The 25,848-nt window shown below is 35.4% G+C and overlaps 1 protein-coding gene across 3 annotated transcripts in view; it reads left to right on the forward strand.

Annotated features, from left to right (window-relative positions):
• Positions 1–25,848, forward strand: part of Rtnl1 (reticulon) — a 46,148-nt gene that overhangs the window by 5,055 nt on the left and 15,245 nt on the right. Inside the window, exon 2 of one of the 3 annotated variants that reach the window (XM_085957731.1) lies at positions 6,577–6,612. The exons of 1 other annotated variant lie outside the window; for it this stretch is intronic. In XM_085957731.1, coding sequence (XP_085813857.1) covers positions 6,577–6,612 — 36 coding nt within the window. Of the gene's footprint in view, positions 1–6,576; positions 6,613–23,220; positions 23,289–25,848 lie in introns of those variants that run through there. One more of the 3 variants, XM_085957754.1, reaches the window with a different exon arrangement.

The following is a 25,848-nucleotide window of genomic DNA, read 5'->3' on the forward strand; positions in this document are numbered from 1 at the left end:
CACTATCAATATCCATATTGAGATACATTGTTAAATGAATTTGAGTGTATGGACTGTTTTATAGACATCCAAATTTATTTTGACAGCAGCTGTCAGTGGTAAATGGTAATACAGAAGGGTGCGTGTTCATAACAAAAGTAGTCTATGTTTAAGGATTCCTTAACTGTATACTCAGGATTGTCTTTAGTTAAGTCATGCTTTTCGGCGACTTATCCTTAGGTTTGAAATCTTAGATTGTGCATTCCGCTCTATTACTATAGACTAAAATATATGTTGTGAATACCAATAGACTAGTAACTCCACGAACCTTTCTGAAGAAATACTGGAGTGTTGAACAGAAATCCAGGGGGTCGAATCTTCCTGCGCTAGTACTTTCATCACAAATAACGGCCATTTTTAAACCGATTTGAGGCTCGGAATGCGTAGACGATGCATGCACTGTGATGAATTCGTGAGACGAACGGAAAAAAGTCCCATTTGTGGACAGGGCTTATTAGTCTCGCATTGTTTGGGATCGTCTAATTACTCTAATTATTACTTCGATGCTTGGTGTGCCCCGAGCGTTTCGCATATTATTGTGGTTAAGTGTGTCGCTTGAGTAGAAGGAAAAACTCTGTCCTATCATTTACAAGTTTGTCCGCAGGTAAGTATTATTTGTAAATAAAATACTTCGATTTATTTTGATCACGCGCTCTATAAAACTAGAAACCACTCACCTCGTCCACATTACCGCTACATCATGGGTGGCCAACCTTTTCAGCAGCCGGGCCAGATTCTAAAAATGAGATTTCCTTCCGGGCCGCACAACCGATTTTTTTATTATACAAAATAAAACATAAATGAGAATAAAATATATTTATTGGATTAAACTTTTTAATATAATATAATATTTATAAATATATAATATAAAAATAAACAAAATAATATAAAAATAAGAAATTTTAGTGAGAAGTTTGATTTTGTGTGGCAGAACTAAGTGCATCAATATCGATATCGAGTGAGGTTGTTCCTACATGCAAACAGTTTTTCAAATGCACATCAGTGATTCGTGTTCTCACTCGGGATTTGATATGCTTCATCCGACTACAAAGCTATTCACACGTGTAAGTGTCCAAATAGCGAAGTCATCATTAGAGCATGTTTGTAAAATGCAGGATATTTCTCCTTGTCTAAATATGTTTTGTAAAACTCTTCCAAACCAACCTGATGGAATTTCTCCTTTAACTGTTCATCGCAACATATTTCACAATGTTCCATTTGTAAATTTCCCGGTAATAAATTCACGTCTACGGAGAATGGCGTTGCAAATGCAGCAAAAACACACGGTGCTTTTTAAAATCTTGAGCCAATATTTGACCCCAATTTGCGAAATTAGCACATCTAGCGGTAGCATTTGATTTATAATTATTTTTATTTTCTCACTGCTCCACGGGCCACAAGTTGACACCCAATGGGCCGCGGGTTGGCCACCCATGCGCTACATAGTGATTTAACCAGCAGTGGTGCGTTTAGTGACGTAGAGGTCCGACGCAACGACTGGTTTTGAGGCCTTGAGAGTTAGGTTTCGGGAATTCCCCGACGGGAATTCTCGAGAAATTTTCGAGATTCTCCATCCCGAATCTCGAGAATTGAAATTTTTACCATTTCCGGAAATCCCGGATCTCGAGAATCTTTTCTCGGGATTCGGGATTTCTTTATTATCAAATATTAATTGAAAAAACGATGTTTTTATATTTAAAATAATGGACAGAAAATACAAAACGTTCAAAGACTGATCGGGGCATTTAAGGCTATATATACCTCAGTTGAGGCACGGTCTAAAAAGATCGTGGCTAGGCGACGCGCGGATTGCGGGTCGCGGGTGCAAATGACGCATGCCAACGAAATATAATTTGTCATATAAATCCAACATGCATCCATTTAATGTTCTGTTTATTGTTCTATTAGTAACAATAATAATATATTCATTGACGTGTTTTCTTTTTAAAGTAAATGGGTAACGTTTTCAGTCATATTTACACGATTAAAGAATTAATACGCCCGTCGCCATCACGAAATGAACTGACGTGTGCCCAACTCGACGTACTCTCTCAGAATGCCAGCGAGTAGTGAGCGAACGAGTCCAAAATTTCGTCGCGCCTATAGTTGAAAATTATTTGCCGTTTCACTTATGTATCGCCTTAACACAATTAAGCCAACGTCGACTCAAAATGAGCGCAATTTTTCAACATCAGGGAATTTTGTGTCTCAAAAGCGTACGCGATTGTCAGACTCAGCCATTGACAGTCTGTGTTTTTTGAAATTCTATTTTAATCTAAGTAATGTTTTGAATTATTTTTTGTTTTCCTACCTGTTTTGTTTGTCTTCTTACTTAAATAAAAAAAAAAATATTTTTGGAATTTGTCTCTTTTACACTGATTTTAGGATTTCTACAGGTTTTTTTAAATTTTCTCAATATCTCGAGAATTCTTTTCTGGAAATCCCGAATTCCATGAATTCAAAATTTCATCATTTCGGGAAATCCCGAATCTCGAGATTGGGATTTTCTCGGGAAATACCCAACTCTATGTATGGGTATGGTTCTCGAGTTTTTTTAACCGTTGTTCTATTCATATTTGGCTCTTTTGTGCCAAGAGTTTGCCGACCCCTGAGTTAAACACTTGCCTATTATGAATTAGAATAACCGCATCAAATGCGATATTTCTGAATTTACAAGTAGAAGGTGCCTATAGCTATAACCACCAAAAATACCATGCTGGTGAGAAAACTGATGACAAGCGATTTACATCAGATAAGTAGGTACCTGCTTATTAGAAATGTAGCAACTTAAAAACGTTCCAGTGAAAATCTATTTCGGTATATGCAACTATCATGCATTTACAATTAGAACCTATGACCACACAAAAACATTTACTGGTGACAAACCATTTAAACCGAATACCTACTTGTTAGAAAATTTTATTGAAAATGTTAACAAATTACAATTGAGTTTCAGCAATATTGACACTTGTCTTGCTACGGCTACGGCGATCATCAGCTGGCTCTAATTGTAAACGATAATAATCCTGTCAAATAATGATAACTATTAATTGTCAATGGCTGTGTTGTCAGCTTAAATAATTACAAGATAGAAAGAACTTTTTATATACCACATTTTTAAATTTTCTGTTGAATCATAATATGATATATTATAAACTTGACAATTCTATGCATTAATAAATACTTTTTTTGTACTTGATAGAAATACTGAATAAATATAGAATACTGAAATGTAATTTTGACATTTCATATTGATTTCCATTGTAACGCACGTATATATTAATAATTTAGTTGCTAGGACCCCCTTAGCAACCAATAACAGTGTTTTACTTTTTACGAATTTTTTCCGAAATAACTTTCCATACAAACAGAATTAACTGAAAATGAATTCAATTCTGCTTAAAAATGGCTAAAAGTATTAAAAGAATGCATTGTCGTCGTGTTCTGATATATTCTAAAAGTTTCAAATGTCTAGCTAGTCGGGAAGTTAGTTAAAAATCTTCAATCATCCAATACAAATCTCGGACAAGTAAGAAATAATTTGTACCGGACACACAAGAAGAAAATTGTACTGGACAAACAAGAAGACGAGCTAATAAAAACGTGGTAAAATACATTGGCGTATGGAAAGATGAAAATATAAACGAAGAGTCCGGAAATCATATGCATAAAAAAAATAATATTTGCGTGCCCTAGGTGGCATATAGCAGCCGACATAACATGTTAAAATCATCAAATTTTCCGATTCTTAATGAATATACGTACATGGCTTTACAAAATTTGTAAACTACTTCATACCTAATAATATAATGTTGACGTATACTGTAAGTTACCACTGACTAATTTCACAATAAAATATCTAAGTATTGTTAATTTGGTAAATAAGAAAATAATAAAAATTTTGGCTACGTTCCGTCATTGACCTGAGTAATATTTTTTTCTCAGCAGAACACTATTAATATATAGTGTATAACCTTAGGGTTCACAATTCAAAGCGTGATAAAGATTTACTTCAAACCTAGTACCTAGGTACTAGAAATTATAATTATTGTACGGAAACAAAATGCACCTACCTACTTACCAACATTTTTGAAAGAATAATGGTTAAGCGTCAATTACATTGAGCTTCTTTACGAGCTGTTTGTTGGCGAATTTAAAAACGGGCGATTCAGCTACTGCGATTTGATGATTACACACAAAACTTTCCATTCGCTGAGAAGTCACAAGCCAGCGACTATTTTGACAGAACGTAGTTCGTTTTTTTACCGGGAGATTGCTACTGCGCAGGCGCAGTAGGCCCACACGCCGGCGTGTAGCGTGTAAAGTTGACCGGCTTTCAAATTTTCTCGGTAGAGTGTTTACAACCTGCTTGTTAGCATGTTCGATGATTACACTGGGCGTCTTTACAGGCAGATTATAAATTCGCCAACAAACAGCTCGTAAAGAAGCTCAATGTAATTGACGCTTTATAATATAATATGATTTTTAATATTACTAGTATAAACCGGATCCAGAATATAACTCGTCAATATAACATTATTATTTCATCTACAGTTCGCCAATGTGCAATGTCATTGATGAAATTTGTAGAATGCTAAAGATAATGCAGTGTATTTGTTTGTTTATGGAAATAAAACTGTTTTCTAAATGCAAGTCTGAATATAGGCGGGTTTTTTTATGTACCTTAAATCTGTTTGACAATATATACTTTCTTTCGCATCGTACGCCAGTACGTGGAAATTATAGCTACATAATGGTAGGATGAGCGGGTTGAATTAAAACTAATATTAGATTAGTAGGTAGTTGAGTATCGTATTGGCAGATGATTTTGAAACATTTTTTTTTATAGTGGAGTAAAGTTACCTCAGTTTACGGTACCTTGCCATACATAAATATTTATACATTAGTTCATTAGTACGTTAAAAGCAGAAGGAATTCTTTCCATATTTGAAATGCACAATATCACTCTTTGAAATGTTCAAATTAAACCAAATCACATTTTTACTTTTAATTTAAACAATGGTAGTAGCTCAGTACTCTATAAGTATTAATATTATCATAATCAACAGCCGGGGTCGATCTACTGCCGGATGAAGGCCGGCTATAGTATCCTCCACGTAACTTTGCCATTATACACAGTGACAAGATGTGTTTGTATACGAGTATACACACTGCGTATTCGTGCATTAGTAAATGCCCGACGCCTGATTGGCTGATTTCATCAAATAATTCAAAATAATTAAAAAAAAAAAAAACCATTCCAAATTGCAAGGTTACGTGGAGGGTGGTCTACCTCCACTCTTCTCAGTCCCTCTACGACGCCACGTACATCCACCGAACTTACTCTACTCTATTAATATAATATAATAAAACTCATCATGTGTCAATAAAACCCCCACAAAATTGTATCAATATTTTTATGCGCATATCTCAATTTGTAAGTTAGAAGCTCTTTTGGTTTTAAGCTACTGAATAATACTAGTCCTATTTGATAGAGGCGAATTCACCTTCATTCATCATTATAATATGAATTCTAAACCAAACCTTTAAATAAAATTATAACTTAATTAATCTTTAACTTTGGCGGGCTAGACCTTCCCTGTTTAATTTCCGCCTGATATATCAATTACATTACCTAATACATATTATTATTATCACCTTGATCGGTCCTAAGAGGACCATAATATGGACCTCCACGAAGTGGAGATTGTAGTAACAGTGTTTTGTTTTTACGAGAAATGGATGTTAGTCATTCGCTGGACCTATTAGATTCATACGCAGCCTAGCTCCACCCTTCGCCACTGGTATGGTATTACTTATTATGTTACATTTGTTACGAAATCAAAATAATAGTATTTTACTATAATCATAAATAGTACGGTCGGAAACACTACAGCAGTTAATGCGTCACTATGAAATGTCATGGGTCTGGCAAATTCACATGTTGTTTTTCAACGTGCGTTTGAATCCAGAGTATGGACCTAATAGGTTGAACAAGTGGCTAATATACATTTCTCGCAAAAACAAAAGTCTGTTAAGTCAACTTCCTCCATATTATGGGATCGAACATGGTAAAAAGAAGAAATGTTAATTGGCACTTCAGTGGTTTTATAATAAAGTTTTATGTTATGTTATGTAGAATTAACTAGATATTATGTTGTTTTTTAAAACCTTTGCTTATAGTACCTACCTAATACTGAAAAAGAAAATATAGAAATCTGACGATGTAGTTTTTCAGTAGGTACCTACCTATCAGTCTCTAGCTCTAGCCTAGACCATCGAATTGCGTATATTTGTTTTCTTACATGCTAGGTATGTGGATGTTATTAATATACATATTACTTAATTGTGCTGTATTAGTTATAAAAATAATTTATATATATATAAGTGTAAACGAACGACAGTAATCCTCAGTACCTACTAACATGTATAACCGCATCCGCATACTAAATAATATGAATAATATATAATATATGTATGTATAATAATTGCCAACTAACCATACTACTCTTGACGCTTATTTTGTCTTGTCCACAGACGCTTGGTTCACCCCTGATCGCCTGCATCCTAGAGGTGAGTGAGTCTTTTCTCTTCCCCCTTATCCAATAATATATTGTATATATATACATACCTATGCACAAACTTACTTATTTACTTTCTCACTATTTCATTTCACTATCACACACCTATCTACAAACATCCCGCTCCTAGTTTAAGAGCATACATAAGTGAAACGGCAACAGTAGGTGGAACGAAATTTCGCACTCGTCGCCAATCGGAGACCGATAGTCGCGGTGTGAGCACGTCAATTTATTTTGTGACGGCGACGATGGCGTCGGAGGAATATATTCTTAAATCGTGTAAAGATGACTAAAAACGTTACCCATGTACTTGAAAAAGAAAACATGTCAACGAATATACTATTATTATTACTAATATAACAATACACATAACATTAAATGGACGCATATTGAATTTTTATGACAAATTATATTTCGGTCGGCTCGCGTCATTTGCACAATCCGTGCATCGCCTAGTCACGATCGTTTTAGATTTAGATTATGCCTCAGCTGAAGTATAGCCCTAATCAATATGGTCGCATTCTATCTGCTAATCGTTTACAATCTATTACAACATGAAAAAAATGCTAGTTATCAAAATTCTGTATTGAGCCGAAAGTTTTCGTCAGTGTTTCGCACCCGTTTGTCAATACGCATGTAAGTATATTATGAGTTATGACATGCGTTTGCATGGTTTACATTGCGATAAACTTGAACGAAGAACGTCGTCAAGATTCCAGAAAAACTAGCACACTAGTAGAATATTCGTATAACGATTTCTGTGGATAATCCTTTATTCAATAATTTCATCGTCTGTTCAATGTGCCTTACTTGATTTCTTATATATAAAAACATTGTATTTATTATGACGCGTGGACGTTTATCCATAGAAAACACCTTCTTAAACATAGAAAGCATTTGAAAAATGTAGCAGGGTAGGCTAATATCAATTGAATATCGTCAGAAGTAAGGGACTCCGGACATGAATCCGCTGATAAAGCTCCCGATCCTCCTTTCCTACAAATACATAAAATGTGTATGACGGAAGTTTGCAAAGTTTGTTAAAAATCAAGTAAAGCACATTTTTTTGATGTTATGCTTTAGGCGCGTTTGGAAAATCAGATCAGATTGTATTTTTGGCGTGTGACATGTAACACATAATTTATTTTTTCACACGAAAAAAATCGCACTCATTGGATTCGAACCATGATTGTTCGGTTATCAGCCGAACGCACTGCCATTACGCCACAGTATGATAATGCAATCGTGACGAGTATAATATTATAGTTTAGAATTGTTCCGTTACCTAGGCAGCGAATTTATTATTATATGTACGAAGAAATGTTCCGTTGCCTAGGAAACGAATTTATTATTGTTGGTCAAAATAAAATGAAAACAACGAGAAATAATTAAATAATTTATTTAGTGATAAGTTAAAGTGTCTAGTAATAAACCAGCTGCACTCCAATAAGCGGCCGTCCTTTATTCTAGTTTTTATTGATATGGGGCTATTAAAACGTCAATTCTATCTTATATCATACTTTATTATTTGACAGATCTGAAACATGACGTCTCGCGCAATGATGTGATCATAGCCGACCATAGAATAACGAGTATGGATTATTCTGCTTGGTGAAAAATATTCTTTCGCGTTGTGAATTGTACCTTCTCCTTTTTATATGTGATTAGCTGTCAAAACTAAGCTTAGTATTTTTAAGTGTGATAGGTACGTTACTTTTGTTTGGTATTACATATTTAGTTTATATGAAAACTATTTTCTAACTGTTTGAATATTTTTGGTTGATGTGAATTTTGACTAACGCGGTGTGCGATTATTTTATTCTGTTACGCCAACGAAGTATAACTTCTAACGCGCGTACATAAATAGGTACACACACCGATTTTTTGAAAAAATAAACAATTTTATTTTATACATCGTATCCTTTCCGGGCCACACACTTAGTCTGGGGAGTTTTCATTTTTTTATACCGTCTGTTGGTTATTCTTTTACTCATTACAGTCATTAAGGGGGGACATGCTCGGCGTAGGTCAAAATTGAGTTTTTATTGTATTTTCAAACCATGATCCTGGACACTCCTTAAACGTTGTAGATAATCTATTTATATAATTTTGAAGCCTTATTATCCTTTATATTTATTTTAAACCTCTCGCTCTAATGTTTTAGAATATAGTCATATTTCGGTACATGAATGTGCAGTGGTGTTAAGATTTTTTACATTTATTAATTTTTAATCGCATTTATAAAACCATTAGTATAATTTATGACGAGATAATTTTAGTAAAATATTTATGATAAAAAATTATATTGATAATCTCTGTGATCCCAAATTTGACAATAATTAGGCGTTTTATTATTCAAAAAATCGGCAAGATTAACACATTTGAAGATAATTCTAAAGATACTAATTATAAGCCATGTCTTTGACTATTCAAGTGTGATAAACATCTTACGAATAATGATTGCTTTATAATAATTATTGACCTAAGAATAAGGTAGTGTTTTTTTTAAATACGCCATTTCTTTTGTCATTCCCCAGTGGGTCACCGAAGTATGACTATATTCTAAAACAATAGAGCGAGAGGTTTAAAATAAATATAAAGGATAATAAGGCTTCAAAATTATATAAATAGATTATCTACAACGTTTAAGGAGTGTCCAGGATCATGGTTTGAAAATACAATAAAAACTCAATTTTGACCTACGCTGAGCATGTGGGTGGTGCTGATGCGACACAGAAAAAAGCTGCCGGAGCCAATCTTGGCCGCTATCCTACAAACTCATCATTCAAACGATCCAATAAAGCTTGTTATCTCTTGTCTTGTTTTTTCCCAAGTAGATGATCAAACTTTATGATTCCTTTAAAATCCAAAAATATTGGTCGTTGACTTCCCAGTCTACAAAATGATATTCGCCTTCGGTGAACTTGAACCACTCCTTGTCCATCGTTTTTCCTTTACATTTACGAACGGTGGCGGAACCTTTATAGCATTTCGTAAAACCTCAGGGAACTCCTAACTGGAAGTCGTATCAAAATCGAAAGGGATAAATTACAAAAGATACATACCTCCTCAAAGTGCCGCCATCAAGCAGAAAATCTCTAATTGTACGTAATTGCATCACACTCTGCAATGTATACGTCTAACAAATTATTTATTAATTCTGTTATGCGTAGTCAATGTTGGCGCCGCAAACGAAATTTTTCTCATCTCGATAGATTCCGTGAAACTCGAAAGTTTTGCTTTATTATTCGCATTCCTTCGTTTTTGCCGCCCTCTTATAATGTGACTTTTTGCGAATTCTCGCGGAACCCGGTTAGATATCATTGCTCCAAGACATTAGCCGCACTAGCGTGTGCGCGTGCACATTTGTAAAAAAAATGGCCGCACAATAATGTTTCCATGCTCAGCACACATCTACCACATGCGATATCAGGTTTTTTGGTTAGATAAACTAAATAAACTGAACATTATGGCATCCATCAAATTTTGACTAATTTCTCACAGAGCTAACGTCGAGACCATAGAACATGTATTAAATAGAGTCGAGACGTTATTATATTTTAGTGTTGACATTTTCAGTTTGCAGAGATAAAAAAAAACACACTAGCCCTTTTGGCCGCGACTATTTCGATATTGTAAACAATATTAGTTGGTTACGAATAGTCTACAACATAATAAAAATGAGCATTCCGTTTTGAGAAACATTTTGACACACACGTCCTGAGAATGTGGGACCAGGTTATGCACGTCCTCGTGAAAAACTAGGCCATTTTTTTACCCGGACGAGCATGCGCATGCGTGCACCAAATTCACGACCTTCGACGACTTTTCCAGCAAACCCATGAACTGCACATTCCGTTGGTTTAGTTGCTTTGGACAGTCCACACCACCCCTCCATATGGAGGATATTAGCGGCATACGGGGGATCCCTTCCAAGATCGTCGCCATAATCAAATCCCTGTATGAGAATAGCGAATGTTGTGTCAGAATTGTTGACCCTACCATTAGAATGCTACGGGTTCACGACCGGAGTCAAACAGGTTTGTGTCCTCGCTCCGTATCTCTCCATCATCTTAGACTTCATACTAACAAAGTCAATACTTCCTGTAATTGCGATCATACGATACTTAATGATGCAGTAGGTAAAGAAAATAGTGAAGAGATTTCTAACAAGATTGAAAGATGTCACTGCGACACTGACAGCACGTTGAATTAATTATTTGTATTTCGTCTATTAATACAATAGCTTGGTAAAATCCGGCACGCCGCAACGCGTCAGGACGCCTCAAAAACATAAATACGACGCTGGCGCTGGCGCACGGAACGATTTACCTATACGATTCAGAACACAATATTGTTCATAATGTGTATGTCATAATATGCTTGCACAATTTTTCTATGTATGAAAAATAATTGTTAATATATGACATAAATTGTTAATCTGTCAAGACCTGGTAATAAATTTATTAGTCAATATATTTTATAAATCTTACATGTAGGAACCAGCGGCGGCTCCTCTAATACCATCCAAGTGCTACGCACTGCCTGCATTTTTGAAGACATCACTCAACTTATCATTGTTATTCATATGTGTATCACTCACTTCGCAAAGTAGGACATGTAGCAGTATTATGAACAATACTCGGTTCATGGGCGCAAAGCGATTGCGATCCAAATGGATTTTCAGTTTGCTCAGGATTACAATGAGGTCATTGTATACTTCTTAAACGGTAGTCCAATGTTCCGATGGTAGCGTTTTGTGTAGAATTTTTTACACACTTTATGATCGGCGCACGAAATTAGGACTCTAGAAACAAAAACGCCAGTTTCTGTTTTATAACAATGTTGGCGAGTTAATTTTTAACAATTCCACATTTAAGATTCAATGAATCGCCAAACTTTTACGAACATACAAACTGCCGCATTTATTTCTAAACCACTCGAAATACATTCAGTATAAAAAAAACACATCAGCGGTTATTTATTTGCCTGACGCATTCATTGTTCGGAGCGTTAAGCCATAAACCGTGACATTTATTTTTCTTTATTGATATTAAATCATTCTGCTGAAATGAAATCAATTGTTTAAACCTTTTTTATGAAATAGAATAAATAAACAAAGACATATTTAATTTACCTTCTGAGAAGTTCGACGTTTCGGTCTTTTTACACTAAGATATTATCTTAGAGCGGAATGCAGAAACATTTGTCATAACTAAAATTTCCTTAGCAGAAAACACTATGCAGAAACACTGTCCTTAGTTAAGATCATTTTTATTGAAAATAATACCATATTTAAAAATTCTCGATAGGTAAATTATTTTTTAATTGTTAAACGATGACAAAAATATGACAACTGCATTTTATAAATGCAATAACTATAAATACATAATAATATTTAATTATAATACTCTTATGTTTCCGTTATAAGTCATTATACGTGATTCCACAGGCACCACAAGATTTTTTTTAAACATGGTAACACTAGCATCAAGTGTCATTCTTCATCTGGTATTTTGTATTTCTGCGGGCTGGCGTATAAAAATAAAATAATACTCTGCAAGTACATCCCAAACGAATTAACACTATCAATATCCATATTGAGATACTTTGTTTAATGAATTTGAGTGTATGGACTGTGTTATAGACATGCGAATTTATTTTGACAGCAGCTGTCAGTGGTAAATGGTAATACAGAAGAGGGCGTGTTCATAACAAAAGTAGTCTATGGTTAAGGATTCCTTAACTCTATACTCAGGATTGTCTATAGTTAAGTCATGCTTTTCGGCGACTTATCCTTAGGAACGAAATCAAAGAGCCTAATGCAGAAACATTTGTCTTAACTAAGATTTCCTCAGGACAAAACACTATGCACAAACATCGTCCTTAGCTAAGATCATGTTGTCTATGGTTCACCTCGTCTTAAAGCTTTGGAGCCTAATGCAGAAACATTTGTCTTAACTAAGATTTCCTCAGGACAAAACACTATGCACAAACATCGTCCTTAGCTAAGATCATGTTGTCTATGGTTCAAGTCGTCTTAAAGCTTCGGTCGTTTTTTCTATTGAAAATAATACCATATTGAAAAATTCTCTTTCCTATGGTTTAGGTAAATTATTTTATAATTGTTAAACGATGACAAAAATATGACAACTGCACTTTATAAATGCAATAACTATAAATACATATTAATATTTAATTATAATACTCTTATGTTTCCGTTGTAAGTCATGATACGTGATTCTACAGGCACCGCAAGATATTTTTTTTAACATGGTAACACTTTTGTTTTTTGCGCGGTATCCGCCGAACATAAGATGAGAGGGGGAGCAAAAAAAAAATAGGCCTGTCTATCCATTGAAAAAGTATCGATACATGGAATGGGTATCGTATCGAAAGAAAGTATCATCCTTTAAGGAAAGGATGGCCCACACAACCTGAACCGGGCCCCCACTCCCCAGGCCAGGATTTTTAAGTTTACTTAGGGTTAAAAGCAATGTGACGCTCAATATTAGCGTTTTCAAAATGAATGCTGTATTTTGAAAACGTTACAAGTCACTATTGTGTTTTAGTCAAAATAGATAGAAAAAATAAATAGGTAGGTAGATGTAAAATATATTATTTTATACCAAATGTTAACCGTTGTCTTTAAAAAAAACTACTAACATTTGTGTATTTAGGTAATATGAAGATTTTTGCAACTTATGTCACTGTTTTTTTAAAATGTGTCAAGCAACGTTTTCGAAATACAGCATTCAAACGATGTTCGAGGTAAAATGAAGGATAATTACTGTATTTTTGGTGATTTTGTGTATTTTTTTAATATATCACTATATTAAAAGGTCCGCAGTCTCCATTCACTGCGGACCATTTAATTAATAATAATTTATCACATTTAAATAGCATCCCAATTATATCTAATGTCCACCTGATGGGCAACGCACCAGTTGCGTTGGACGCAGTGAATGGGTCATGATACGACCCGGGTCGGTGTGTCAATTGTATTTACTATTGGTGAGTGTGCATAGTGCCTGAAGATGCCGAAAGGCGATACCCGTGTCGCAAAAAACGATTCAAATGGAATAGTACAAAACTTAAAACCATTAGAATTTATATCTATTTGAATTGCGGAGTTGTCAAGTATCGCGACATACGATAATAAAAAAATGCATCGTACTATTATTGTTAAAATGTTAAAATCGTTGAAATAAATAGTGCGCAGGCGACTTTTTTAATATTAGAGCAAATTTGTGATGTGTGTTTATCTCACTTATCTGATTGACCCCCAGGCTAGAGCACTGTTAGCCCCATATTTGTAAATATCGTTGTTAAATTATGGTTGTTTGCGAAGGATTATTTATAATTTTATTATATATCCATTGTTATCGAAAGAAATTATCAATAGCAAAATATCGATGTATCTTTCATAAAGTATTGATACTTCAAAATATCGATATTTTTGTTACGGTCCTGCACTCATGCGTAATACGGAAGGGGGCGTGTTCATAACAAAAGTAGTCTATGGTTAAGGATTCCTTAACTCTATACTCAGGATTGTCTATAGTTAAGTCATCCTTTTCGGCGACTTATCCTTAGGAACGATTTCTTAGATTCTGCATTCGGCTCTTAGCTTATTGACACGGCAGCCTTCGGTGATTAAGGTAATCATGGAGAGACGCTTTACGACCTTTACGTGGCTAGGACAAGTGTTCCTGATGCCGCCAAAGAGTATGACACTGCGTACCCTTATGGCACAGCTTCAAGGGCTCCGTTGCCATCGTCGGCCCTCTCTCATCCTGCAGCGGTGCTACAAAAGCGACCTACGTGCTGCAGGTCTGACATGGCGGGAGGCGTTGGCGTTGAACCGAGAGAAGTGGCGTGAACTTGTGCTTGCCCTATGCTCCAATGCTGGGTATAGAAGGTAAACCATTGCGCACTACCAGAAAATGCTATTCTGAAGACCACCGGCCGCCACTGGTAGGAACATAATATTGTATTGGCAGGTAAAATATACACTCAGGTGTAGAACCGATTAGAAATCCTTCCCGGCGTAATATTTTTCAAAATGTTTTTTGGAAGTGTTTCAAATTAAGTGTATGTTCAATAAAATAATTACATTCTCAATCTTGTGAATTATTCGTTTTATAAAAAAATAGTGTACTTTTATAACTTAATACTCCGTAGTTTTATTATTGTTATTTAACAGTATCGTTGCGTTTGTTATACCTATACAGGTAAAATTTATAAATTATATTTTTTTCGAAGAGAACAGAAGTACTTACCTATGATTCACTAAATTTATTGCACATTTTTTCTTAAAATGATTATAATATAATTAGTAGGACCATACAATATGATCAATTTTGTACGTTCCGTTAAATATAAAATACCGATACTCATAACCGACTTATTTCCTTTTGACGAGCGTCTTTTTGAGTTATTGTACTTCATTTGGCGCATTTGGAAAAACAGATCAGAGTGGATTTTTGGCGTGTGACAAAGTTGCGCGCGCCGATGCAACACATAATTTATTATTGGCGTGTGACGAAGTTGCGCGCGCCGATGTAACACATCATTTATTATTTCGGTCTCAAGGGTACATGCGCATGCACATAGTGTCATTTAGTTAGTCGTTCAATACAACCAAGTAAAGAGCACGTGTTGTAAACATAACCAATATCGTGTCATAAAAATATATATGTTTATAAACAAATTTCTGGAGACCAACATTCTACACTGTTAATTTATATTCATAAAACTTTATTTATATTTGAGTGTCTATTTATTTTTCATTGTAAAGTTTGTGTATCAAGATTTGAGGTTATATTTATGTACCTAAGTATAATTTATGAGTAAAATTATATATCAATGAATAAATAAATTTGGCGAATGTTGAGTTAGTAAATAATTTAAATTCATCATGGGCACTTCTGAATCGATTATAACCGCTATATGGCAAAAATGAGTTTTGGTCCATACAATAATTAAATTACAATTATCATGTGCTATGAGACACAGATGAATCGCGTACGTTTTCATCAACCTAATCCACTGTAATATTAATAGACGCAGGTAACGGCTTATTTTGTTTTGTTACGCCAAAGAAGTATAACTTCTAACGCGCGTAGATATTTTCGTAATGATATATTTAATATTTTTAATATGAAGACACTTCACTTTTCTGATGGATGTCAGCCCATTGCCACTTCGGTCTGTTCAGCCATAGCGTGCGGCGTCAGGTCCCTCGCGAATCAATACGTGTACCTATTATTAATTGTGTTAGGTCTCAGATCGATTTATTTTATGCTATAGTATCCTCCTAATATATTATTTCGAGGCGAGATTAAATATTTTTCTTAAAGTCTCGAGGTGTTAAAACGTGTTCAAAATGTAATTTTATTGTATTATCGTCTTTGAATACAAAATAATTTATTTCCACATGACGGACTTACCGATCTAATGGTAATCATTATTTAAAATTCTAATATAATTTTGAAACGCGTCTTTTATTCTCACGTGCTAATCTTTATCGATATGCAAAAAGAACTTTCCAAGGAGTGTAAATGTAGTCACGCAGGAAAACATTTTACGAGGGCAGGCAAAAGGCGCGGACCGTAGAGGGCGCCTGCGCAATCAGTCGCCTCTGATCGATATCCCGCCAGTGTTGCCAACCGTACTATAATTATAGTATTTGTACTATAATTTTGGTCCGCGTACTATGTACGATATAAAATAGGTATAGTACGCCCAAAATACTATAATTTTGAAAATCGTACTATAATTTTATATAAAAGTACTATAATTCTGCATTTGCCATTTCGCAATCGAGTGGTCTTCGAAAATTTGGAAATCTGCGGCCCGCGGCGAAATATTTTTCCCAAAAAAAAACAAGCCGACCACGAAAAATCGGGAACCTGCGGCCCGCGACGAAATATTTTTCCTAAAAAAAACGAGCCGACCATGAAAATTTGGGAACGTGCGGCCCGCGGCGAAATATTTTTCCTAACGAGCCGACTATGAAAAATCGGGAAAATTTTCATTTTCAACAGATGACAACGCGTACTATATTTTATCTCCAAATACTATAATTTTGGAGGCTCTGTACTATAATTCCTCTTTCAAAATATGGCAACACTGTATCCCGCTCTCTTTGAAACCAAACATACAGAAGAGAAGCGCCCACGACCAGACGTATGGCGTACGCTATTGCTCATGTTTATTCACTAACTCCACTCCATTATAGGCATATAAATTCCGAGAGGCGTGAACACACTCTCGATTTCCGACTCCTAATATTAATTCATTTCTTTTGAGGTACATAGTACGTACCGTAGGTAGCAACACTGGCAACTATTGCAAGTTTGTATGTAGGCGAGTACTCCTACTCGACCCACTGTTATCGGTGACTTGCCATAGCCCATAATAATTCCAATGACACCAGTCAATAAGGTAATCGATTTGTTGAGACTTATTTTTGTAATCATATTCATTTTAAGACTTCCAAAGCAAATCTTTGCAACATTTTTCTGTACTCGGCACGCTCGAGCATATTTAAAATTATCCTACTGCCCCGCAGCCCGCACCCCGCACCTCCTCCACCCATTGACCGTATGCGACGTGAAAATGAAAATATATCTCACTCACAATAGGAAAAGTTGGGTTTGCTATACATACAATGTGCATGAGTGACTATAAACCGAAGCTAAAATTATATATATAGGTATGCCCTCTTCTCTTTTCTTTTTGCTCCATATCCGTTGTCAAGCATTCACATTTATAAGTATCAAAAATCGTGTGTGTCATTCGTTCATACAATGTTGAATATTATAATAACGAAACATTAAAACAGGCCTTCATCTTTGAATGTGTCAGCCAACCTACAGGACATTCGTGTGTAAATGACAACCAATTCAACCACACTAAAAACTCAAGAGGAACTGCTTACTCAAATATATCATGGCACTTTATTTAATACCTCTATGCATGGCACCCTTTTTAACAATATGTCCCTAATCTAGTCCCTATTTCTAGCGTAAGTTTACTTTTCAAATAATCAGTAGCCACGCGAATATGCTCTTGCTCGGACGGATTGCAGGAAGGAATTATTATTGTTTTTATTTCACTAAATAATTGCGTTTTTATTATTTTCTTTTCAAAAGATCGGGTTTTTCAAAAGCCATGTTTGAAAAAATATCAAAAAAATAGTATAGAGGAAATGAAATCGGTTATCATAATTTTGTACAGACCTACCGTATTGCAGCGATTTCCAAACTGGGAGGCGCGGAGGGTTGCAAAGGGAGGCGCGAAAAGTTTAACACAATTAATGTAGCCACAGGTTTACAATTTGCAAATGCATAGTTTATAAAACGGCCGCTAGTTATAAACTACATGAAAAAACAGTCCTATAAAAGGTTGTTTGCATATCTCTCTAAAAATATGGAGACTAATTTTATAATACCTCACTTCAATACTATTGGCGCGCTGGCTATCTCGTGAAAAAAATAAATAAAAGGGTCAAATCATAATGTTGAATTTTGAGGCAAATTTGTTTAGCAACGATAATTTTCTTATTAAACTTGTCTATTTGGTTGTAATTTAAAAAAATTGAGTGAATAAATCAATGCAAGGACCACTATTGCATTCACTGATTAAAAAAGACAAAGTGGAGGCATTCATAAAAAATTGTACCTTTGGAAAAAATAAGTACGCCATGTTTCCACTTTTAAATGATTTCTGCGCCAGATAGGTATATTGAAGCAATAAGCAATAAAAATATTTGGAAACCACTGCCGTATTGTATTAATATTGAATCTATCTATGTAATGATTTCATTTATGAATTACTTAGAAAATATATTCCTAAATAATACTTATTATTATTGTTTCTTTTATTTCATCGGGTTTCACAATGATGCGACAATAAAATGAATACTATTGGCAGACAATAAGTAGGTACTGCGGTGGGCATATAATATGACACATTTTTAAATCGAATAATCTATATGTATAAAAATGAATGTTTGTATGTTTGTCCCGTATGCGTTCCTATACCATTCCTCTGATTGCGATGAAACGTTGATGAGTTGTTGTGTGCACACCCGCGAAGATTTCTGAATTAGAAAAACCAGCTTCTTCTTCTTCATTCTTGTGAGAATCATATATTGGAGTGTATATTTATTTTTCATTGTAAAGCTTTTGTATCAAGATCGAGGCTATATTTATGTAAGTACTAGCTGAGCCAGCTGGCTCTCGCCAGTCTGTCTCGCTAGGTCTTGCAGACGGCTTGGCGGTATTCTATATTAATATAATTGTGAAGTATGCATAGGCGGCGCCATAATTTTCCCTTCGTCATAGATTTTCATTCACCTCAGACAGTTTGATATTTCGCTGATTTGTCAGTTTTACGATTTGCAAGTCGTCACTACCAATATAAATTCGGGGTCATATGCGTAGTCTATTCTGGAGTCTGGCCTTTAAAATATCGTCTGACACCACTTCAGACTGATAGGCCTAGCAGAACAGCTGGCAATCGCCGATCGCTACTACTGACATTTTAATAGAATATACCTAATATGTTTATATATTGCACTTTCTCATTCATTCTTATTTATTTTCGTTAAACTAAGAACATACATCACACGTCATGTTGTTGGTTAGTTTTTTATAATTCATTAAACCCTGCCTAAACCAAACAATAGTAGTTAAAATATTATTCTATCTATTAAATATCCAAAATGATGTATGATTTAATGGCATAATTTTAAATATTTTATAGACAGATGCGTATTATGGCTTGGTTTCCCAGGGTTTAATTGAATTTAAAAAACTAACCAACAACATGACGTGTAATGTATGTTCATAGTTTAACTAAAATAAATATGAATGAATGAGAACACTATCTGTAAATTGTAGTCTTAGTTCAATGTAAATAAATACGTATAACTAACAACGTTTAGTCTGTACTATCTATGGTGGATCCACCCTACCTCCACCCATCGCCACTGCAGGATAGTCTTATTTTTCATACATTTAGATTATTGCGATATAATACGTTTTATTTATTCAATGGGATCACCTTAGATTGCACCCACTATTTCTTATAATAAGTCTTTTAAGATACTCGTAATTACCACTCTGAAGGGGTGTGTCCATATGCTTTGCTTAAGAGCAAAAATGGTAAGTACTTTATTTTAAAATTCGTAAGTTCTTAATACTCGTATACTAATGAATAAATTTCAACATGCTAAAATTATTATTTAACAAATTATCTTTGTGGGGAAATAAAAAAAATATTATTTTTATCATGTACAAAAATGGAAAAAGAAACAGGTAGGTACTTACTTATTGTACCTAATTGTGTCGTATAAAGGTCATAATCGACTATATTTGACTATAAATATATATTTCACTTAGAAGAAATAAAAGATGAAATAGCAAACAACATGCATAATATCATTATCAAAAGAAACATTATTGCAATTTAATTTTTATTAATATTAATAGTTACTAATGATATAAAAGAAGAAGAAAGGTTACTGTAATTTTATATGTAATTATTATTATAAAATATATACCTAAACATTATTAATGTTTAATTACTTGTATTAAACGTCACATGAATTTCATTTACCAACGAAATGTAAAAATAATACAATTATTACTGAATCACGATAACTACCTATCTATTTTATATGGAAGTGTGTGATACTTCGACGTTGATCTGACAATAGTATCTATCTGACATTTATAGTCAATTTTTCAGGGGGTTCAAAAAACTGTTTTTGTCGGTATCAGTATTATTTTTATTTTTCAAGTGAAATGATTTAATATTAGTACTAAAACAGTCATTTAAAGATGTATGAAAATTGTAATGTCATAATAAAATAAATCACGCAGATAGATAATATTTCTTTTTAGTTTCTAGACACTTCGATGCAGATAGACACTATTTTCCACGTCAAATTTGAGCATTTTAGGATTTTTTTTGTAGAACAATATTTCCATTCGATCCGTCACCATTTTGTACAAAATACACCAATAACCTAGAATTTGCCAAAACTGCAGATAGATACTATTGTCAGATCACAGTCGACTTACTATAATATTGAGAAGAGCGTAATATGTACCTATATAATCTAGTTTCTTATTTATTAAGTCTGAAATTATTCAATTTATTGATGGAATTATTAAAATTATCTTCATCTTACAATAAATGTCTTGATTGAAATTGATTATTTATGGGTGCTAATAGAAATGTCACATTTTTTCGATTACTTATTCCTGCAAATTCTAAATTTGAAATCTGATACGTCAAATGAACTTGTTTTGCGAAAGAAAACAAATGACAATCTAAGTCTTTTAGTTTGACAGATAAAAAGCAGTGACATGGTTTTAGATTATATTTTCGTAGTAATTAGTGAAGAAATATGTATTTATTTCTTGTTCGTACGCCAATGTGCTACTTACAGATTTGAATAATTTTGTGGAATATTAATTTAGATATTTTGCAATATTGATTATATAAAAAGTATTAAACGACATTATAATCAATTTGAGGTACACGGACAGCAAGATGCGAAAATGTATGGTGGCGGATATAAAACGCGATTTAAAAACGTTAGTATCTGTGATTGTGTCGAGTTTTATCAGATTATGCCCGATTCAAATGGAAGTAGATTCGGGACTCTAAAAATTGAAGTGAATTCCTTTAATAATCAACAAAACGGTGTTTAAATAAAAAAGTTGACGTATTTTCCAAAATCTCTTAGGATAATAATATATAGGAGATTATTTATGAGTAAAATTATATATCAATAAATTTTGTGAATGTTTAGTTGGAAAATAATTCAAACAATGGTATGTTGTAAATTTACAATATTTAGATACCTCATACACAAAAATACATATCTTTACAGTTCAGGATAATATTTGTCGTATATCCCATGTCAATTTATTTATTAGCGGCTTATAATAATTGAAGACAATAATAATTAATATGTTTCATCACAAAAGCCAATATCACTTTTCAGTTAAAGAATGATACTCAACCTTTTTTTTTCTTCGGGCCAAATACATACATTTGTAAAGTAACGCGGGCCGCATCACTACTGGTGTGACGAAAAAATCATGAAACCCCCCTTTTTTTAAAAATTATGCGTGTTTTTTTTTAATTAATCGTGTGCAATAGCAACACTCGTATACTAGATCTGTGCGTCAAAGTCGAAACGAATCTCAAGATATACGAAATTCCTGATAATAAATGTGTTTCGGGCCGCACATAAAAGCTTAAAGGCCCGCAGGTTGAGTATCGCTGAGTTAAACCATTAAATAGGCTGTTTTACTTTTGATTTGTAATAAATTATTATTGTTAACGAAAATAGTTGTGCAGTCACCTGTTTAATCGTTAACTAATTAACATAGCGGTTTGCTAAATTTTTCAAACACAGGTTTTGAGATTTTTGTCTTCCAAAGTAGGTACATTCTGCAATAATATTATTTATTCGCATACATAATATTATTGCTGACGTACCTATATCGATAAAATTCCCTTGAGACCGAAATGAATACAATCATAATAACACGCCAATAAAATTTGATTTTTTATTAATTCATCATGGGCACTTCTGAATCGATTATAACCGCTGTATGGCAAAGATAAGTTTTGGTCCAATACAATAATTAAATTACAATAAATTGTCATGTGCTATAAAGCTATATGAAACACAGATGAATCGCATACGTTTTCATCAACCTCAGGTAACGGCTTATTTTGTTTTGTTACGCCAAAGAAGTATAACTTCTAACGCGCGTACAAGTACACACACCGATTTTTTTAATTGCAGGATGTCTTTCGCAGTGAATTCAATGCAGTCGGTTATTCTTGCATTTAATCAGCTGTGAGCTGTCGGCACTCGGTGAAAACTGTCTGTTATCAAAACGCTACCCGCATTTTCCATTCCTGCAGTGTTTACTCCGCTGTGATTTAACAGTTCATTACCAACATAAGAACAGTAGGTAGTATAATGGATGTCTGATTTTTTTTGTTGAAAGATTGATTCAAAATTCATATGGAATTGAGATTTAGACTACCTATGATATTCGTATTTCAGTTTTGCAAATAATTCTATATAATAAAATAACTAAACTTTCGCAAATATTGTAAAAGTTCATTTGATATGTTTATTTTTCATTTAGATGGTAATAATCGCACAAAAAGGATTCACAACCACGAATTATTAAAATGTTGGGAGCACCTGTTGCAGACCGCCAAGCACCTAAAGGAAAAGGACCGGTAGACGAGGGGTTAACTGAAGATTCTATCGAAGAACAACGTTTAAAGTTTAAATTTACTTACATACTTAGTAAGGATCTGTCGTCTCACCTCACGTATTGGAGAAATTCGCCATCCCCGGTCCGTCGGACGTCGCGGGGGAGGCCTCGACGTCTTCGACGGCGGCCGATGTTCTGACAATCGGAGGAATAACTCGATGACCGATAATCGAGAGCATTATCGATCCCGACCGCGTGTCGCTGTCCGCGGGCGGCCGGGGCGCGAGGGCGGGGGAGGGCGGCAGCGGCGGCAGTCTCGCCCGCGAAACGGCAGTCGCCGCTCCGGACTCCCCCAGCAACATGGACTTCTCGTTCACGTTCACGCTCGACCGGGCAGAAGGTGAGTCACCGACCCCCGCCCCCGTGGGCTCCGCGTCGCTGTTCCCGATGCGTTCTTTGATTTCTCCAAAATTCGTACGGAATGCAATTGTGATAATGGCGAAATTATGCAACGCGTTTCCTCGGAAAGAGCAGTGCGGCGGTCGCTTCGGCGAGATATGCGGGTTATATTAAGACCGTCCGGGCGACCGAAGTGCGCGGTCTAAAAACGAACGCCGCGTCGGCTCCACGTCGGCGTCGACGTCGCCTCGACCCCCGGCCCTTCGCGGGGTCGCCGACTTCCCTATGTCCTCCGCGACCCGGAAGGACGGCGGCGCGTCGGAGACCTTCGTTCGTTTACTTTACATCATCGAGACGCTTCTCTTGTCAAAAGACCTCACCGATTTCACACAAACGCCCCTCTCACCTGTCAAGTTACACTATTTTAACGGACTATGGACTTGCGGGTTACTCGTAAAACTTTCGAATGCCCTTGACTATGCCGATAACTTATCGATATTGGTAATAACATGTCGCGGCCGACTGATTATTTTGTCATCTACTCGTTAACCTTTGAGGGTGTCGGTGTCGTCAAGTAATTACGACTGCATACAGTGACGTCCCATGGGGGTAGGCAGATTGAGCGTCGCTTGGGGGCGGCAGTAACTCTAAGGGCGGCAAATCGAGAAAAATCATTTGGAATATGTTGAAATAGCTACCTAAACTTAGTAATAACGAAAATATCTTTCCATTAAAAAAATCAACTCACTGGTTTTGTCGGGTTCGTGATATCTACTTTACTTCCGTTGCCCTGTGACGTCCTTGGTGACCAGAAATGACACGTGCAGATTTGCGAATAATTAGTCTGATATTTTGTTAGTAATGTATCCATACAACACAATTCTTAGATATTGGACTGATGAAATGATGATAAAAATAATGTATAAACAAATGAGGCGGCATTTTGGCACTGCTTAGGGGCGGCATTTTATCTAGGGACGTCACTGACTGCATACTATGTATCACGTATCTTCTGTGTTATATTATTTAACTATATGAACATATGATAATATTATATAGGTGCACATTATACAATGTAACAATTCAACGATATCAATCTTGCATTCGTAAGAAAAGAACTTTCCAAAACCTAACCTAGTGCTGTGTAGTGAGGTGCAGGTGCGGTCGGCGCAAACGGCAGGTCGGACAGGTGGACTAACGCTTCTAATTAATGTGCTGGGATAAAAACAGGACGTCTTGCTGCAGATTATTAATGTTTCACCTCTATTCTTCTCTATTGATCATTAATATTATTACCGACGTGCCCGTCTTGATTAATTGTAATTAGACTTATTCGCTTTCCTGATAATTTCTACACGGAATTAGGAAAATATGTTATCGACTGCGAACGATTATGTCCCCGCGTGTTCAAGCTGGTCTCGATATAACTCGGCGATAGTGATTTATTATTATAGTGAAGGCCGTCGTGAGTTTTGGCCAAGTCGGACGGAGACAGCAGCTGACGCATAAATCCCATTCTGTGTCGTTTTTAAGTGTTAATCAAATCGCTGATCGCGCCAGGTGATCGATTCAATCAGGCGGAGGTGGAGGCGGTGGCGGTCCGAATCGTTGTGCTATACTTATACTTTCAACGAACTCGGCTGATTAGTGATTGATTATAATTTTTTTCCATAATCAATTTATCGTCCGAAAATGTCAGTACTACTTATTGCCATCGACACTGCAGCCCCATATGTGTCTTGACCGCCTCGAGCTTCCTCCGCCGACTTTGCTTATGTGATGCTGTCAGGGATCTCTTTCTATGCAGACCGACCACCAAACTCAAATTTTCCTTCCCTCTCGGGATAGCAGTGGCGAAGGGTGGAAGTAGGCTGTTAAGATCAGTCATAAATAGTGTACAGACGGTGTTGGTTAGTTTTTTAAACTCGAACTAGTTCAATAAAAACAATTAATACGTATGACCAACAAAGTTTAATGTGCATGGATCTTAACAACCTTTCTCCACCCTTCGCTACTGCGGGATAGTCGGGTGTCTTCCGATGACACAATCTCTGCACGATGCATACAGTGTGTCGCATTCGTATACGCCATACGGCATACGGCTTCGAAGACTTCTCGATACCTTAATTTTAATATTCCAATATTCCAGTTCCCCCTATATTTTTTAATAAAGCGCAGCTTTCCCGTTAATAAGTCAGTATAGGTCTGATATGAGTTTTGTTTTATTTGAGGAGTTTTACTTTGGTATCTCTGTGAACCGTAGTAGGGTTTGTTTCCCCCGTCGTAGCTGTGTCCAACTCAGATGTCAACAAATCTCGGGGCGATCCGAACCCCTTCGTTAAAAATAGTTCGCAATACCTATACCTATTCCTCCATTGTACGTTGTACCCACGTGGACGGATGAAATACATTTTCCAATACTTAGTTCACGCCGCCACTGACTAATACAATTCGATGCACTTAATTAGGTACACGTTACAAAATGTTATACATTTCGGTAGGAAGTTATTTTTATTTATATGTAATAATAAATAACTAAGCTGTCCCCATGCATAATATCT

The sequence above is a fragment of the Rhyacophila brunnea genome, unplaced genomic scaffold, assembly GCF_057557595.1.
Source record: "Rhyacophila brunnea isolate RB1 unplaced genomic scaffold, BYU_Rbru_1.0 scaffold_11, whole genome shotgun sequence".
NCBI lineage: Eukaryota > Metazoa > Arthropoda > Insecta > Trichoptera > Rhyacophilidae > Rhyacophila > Rhyacophila brunnea.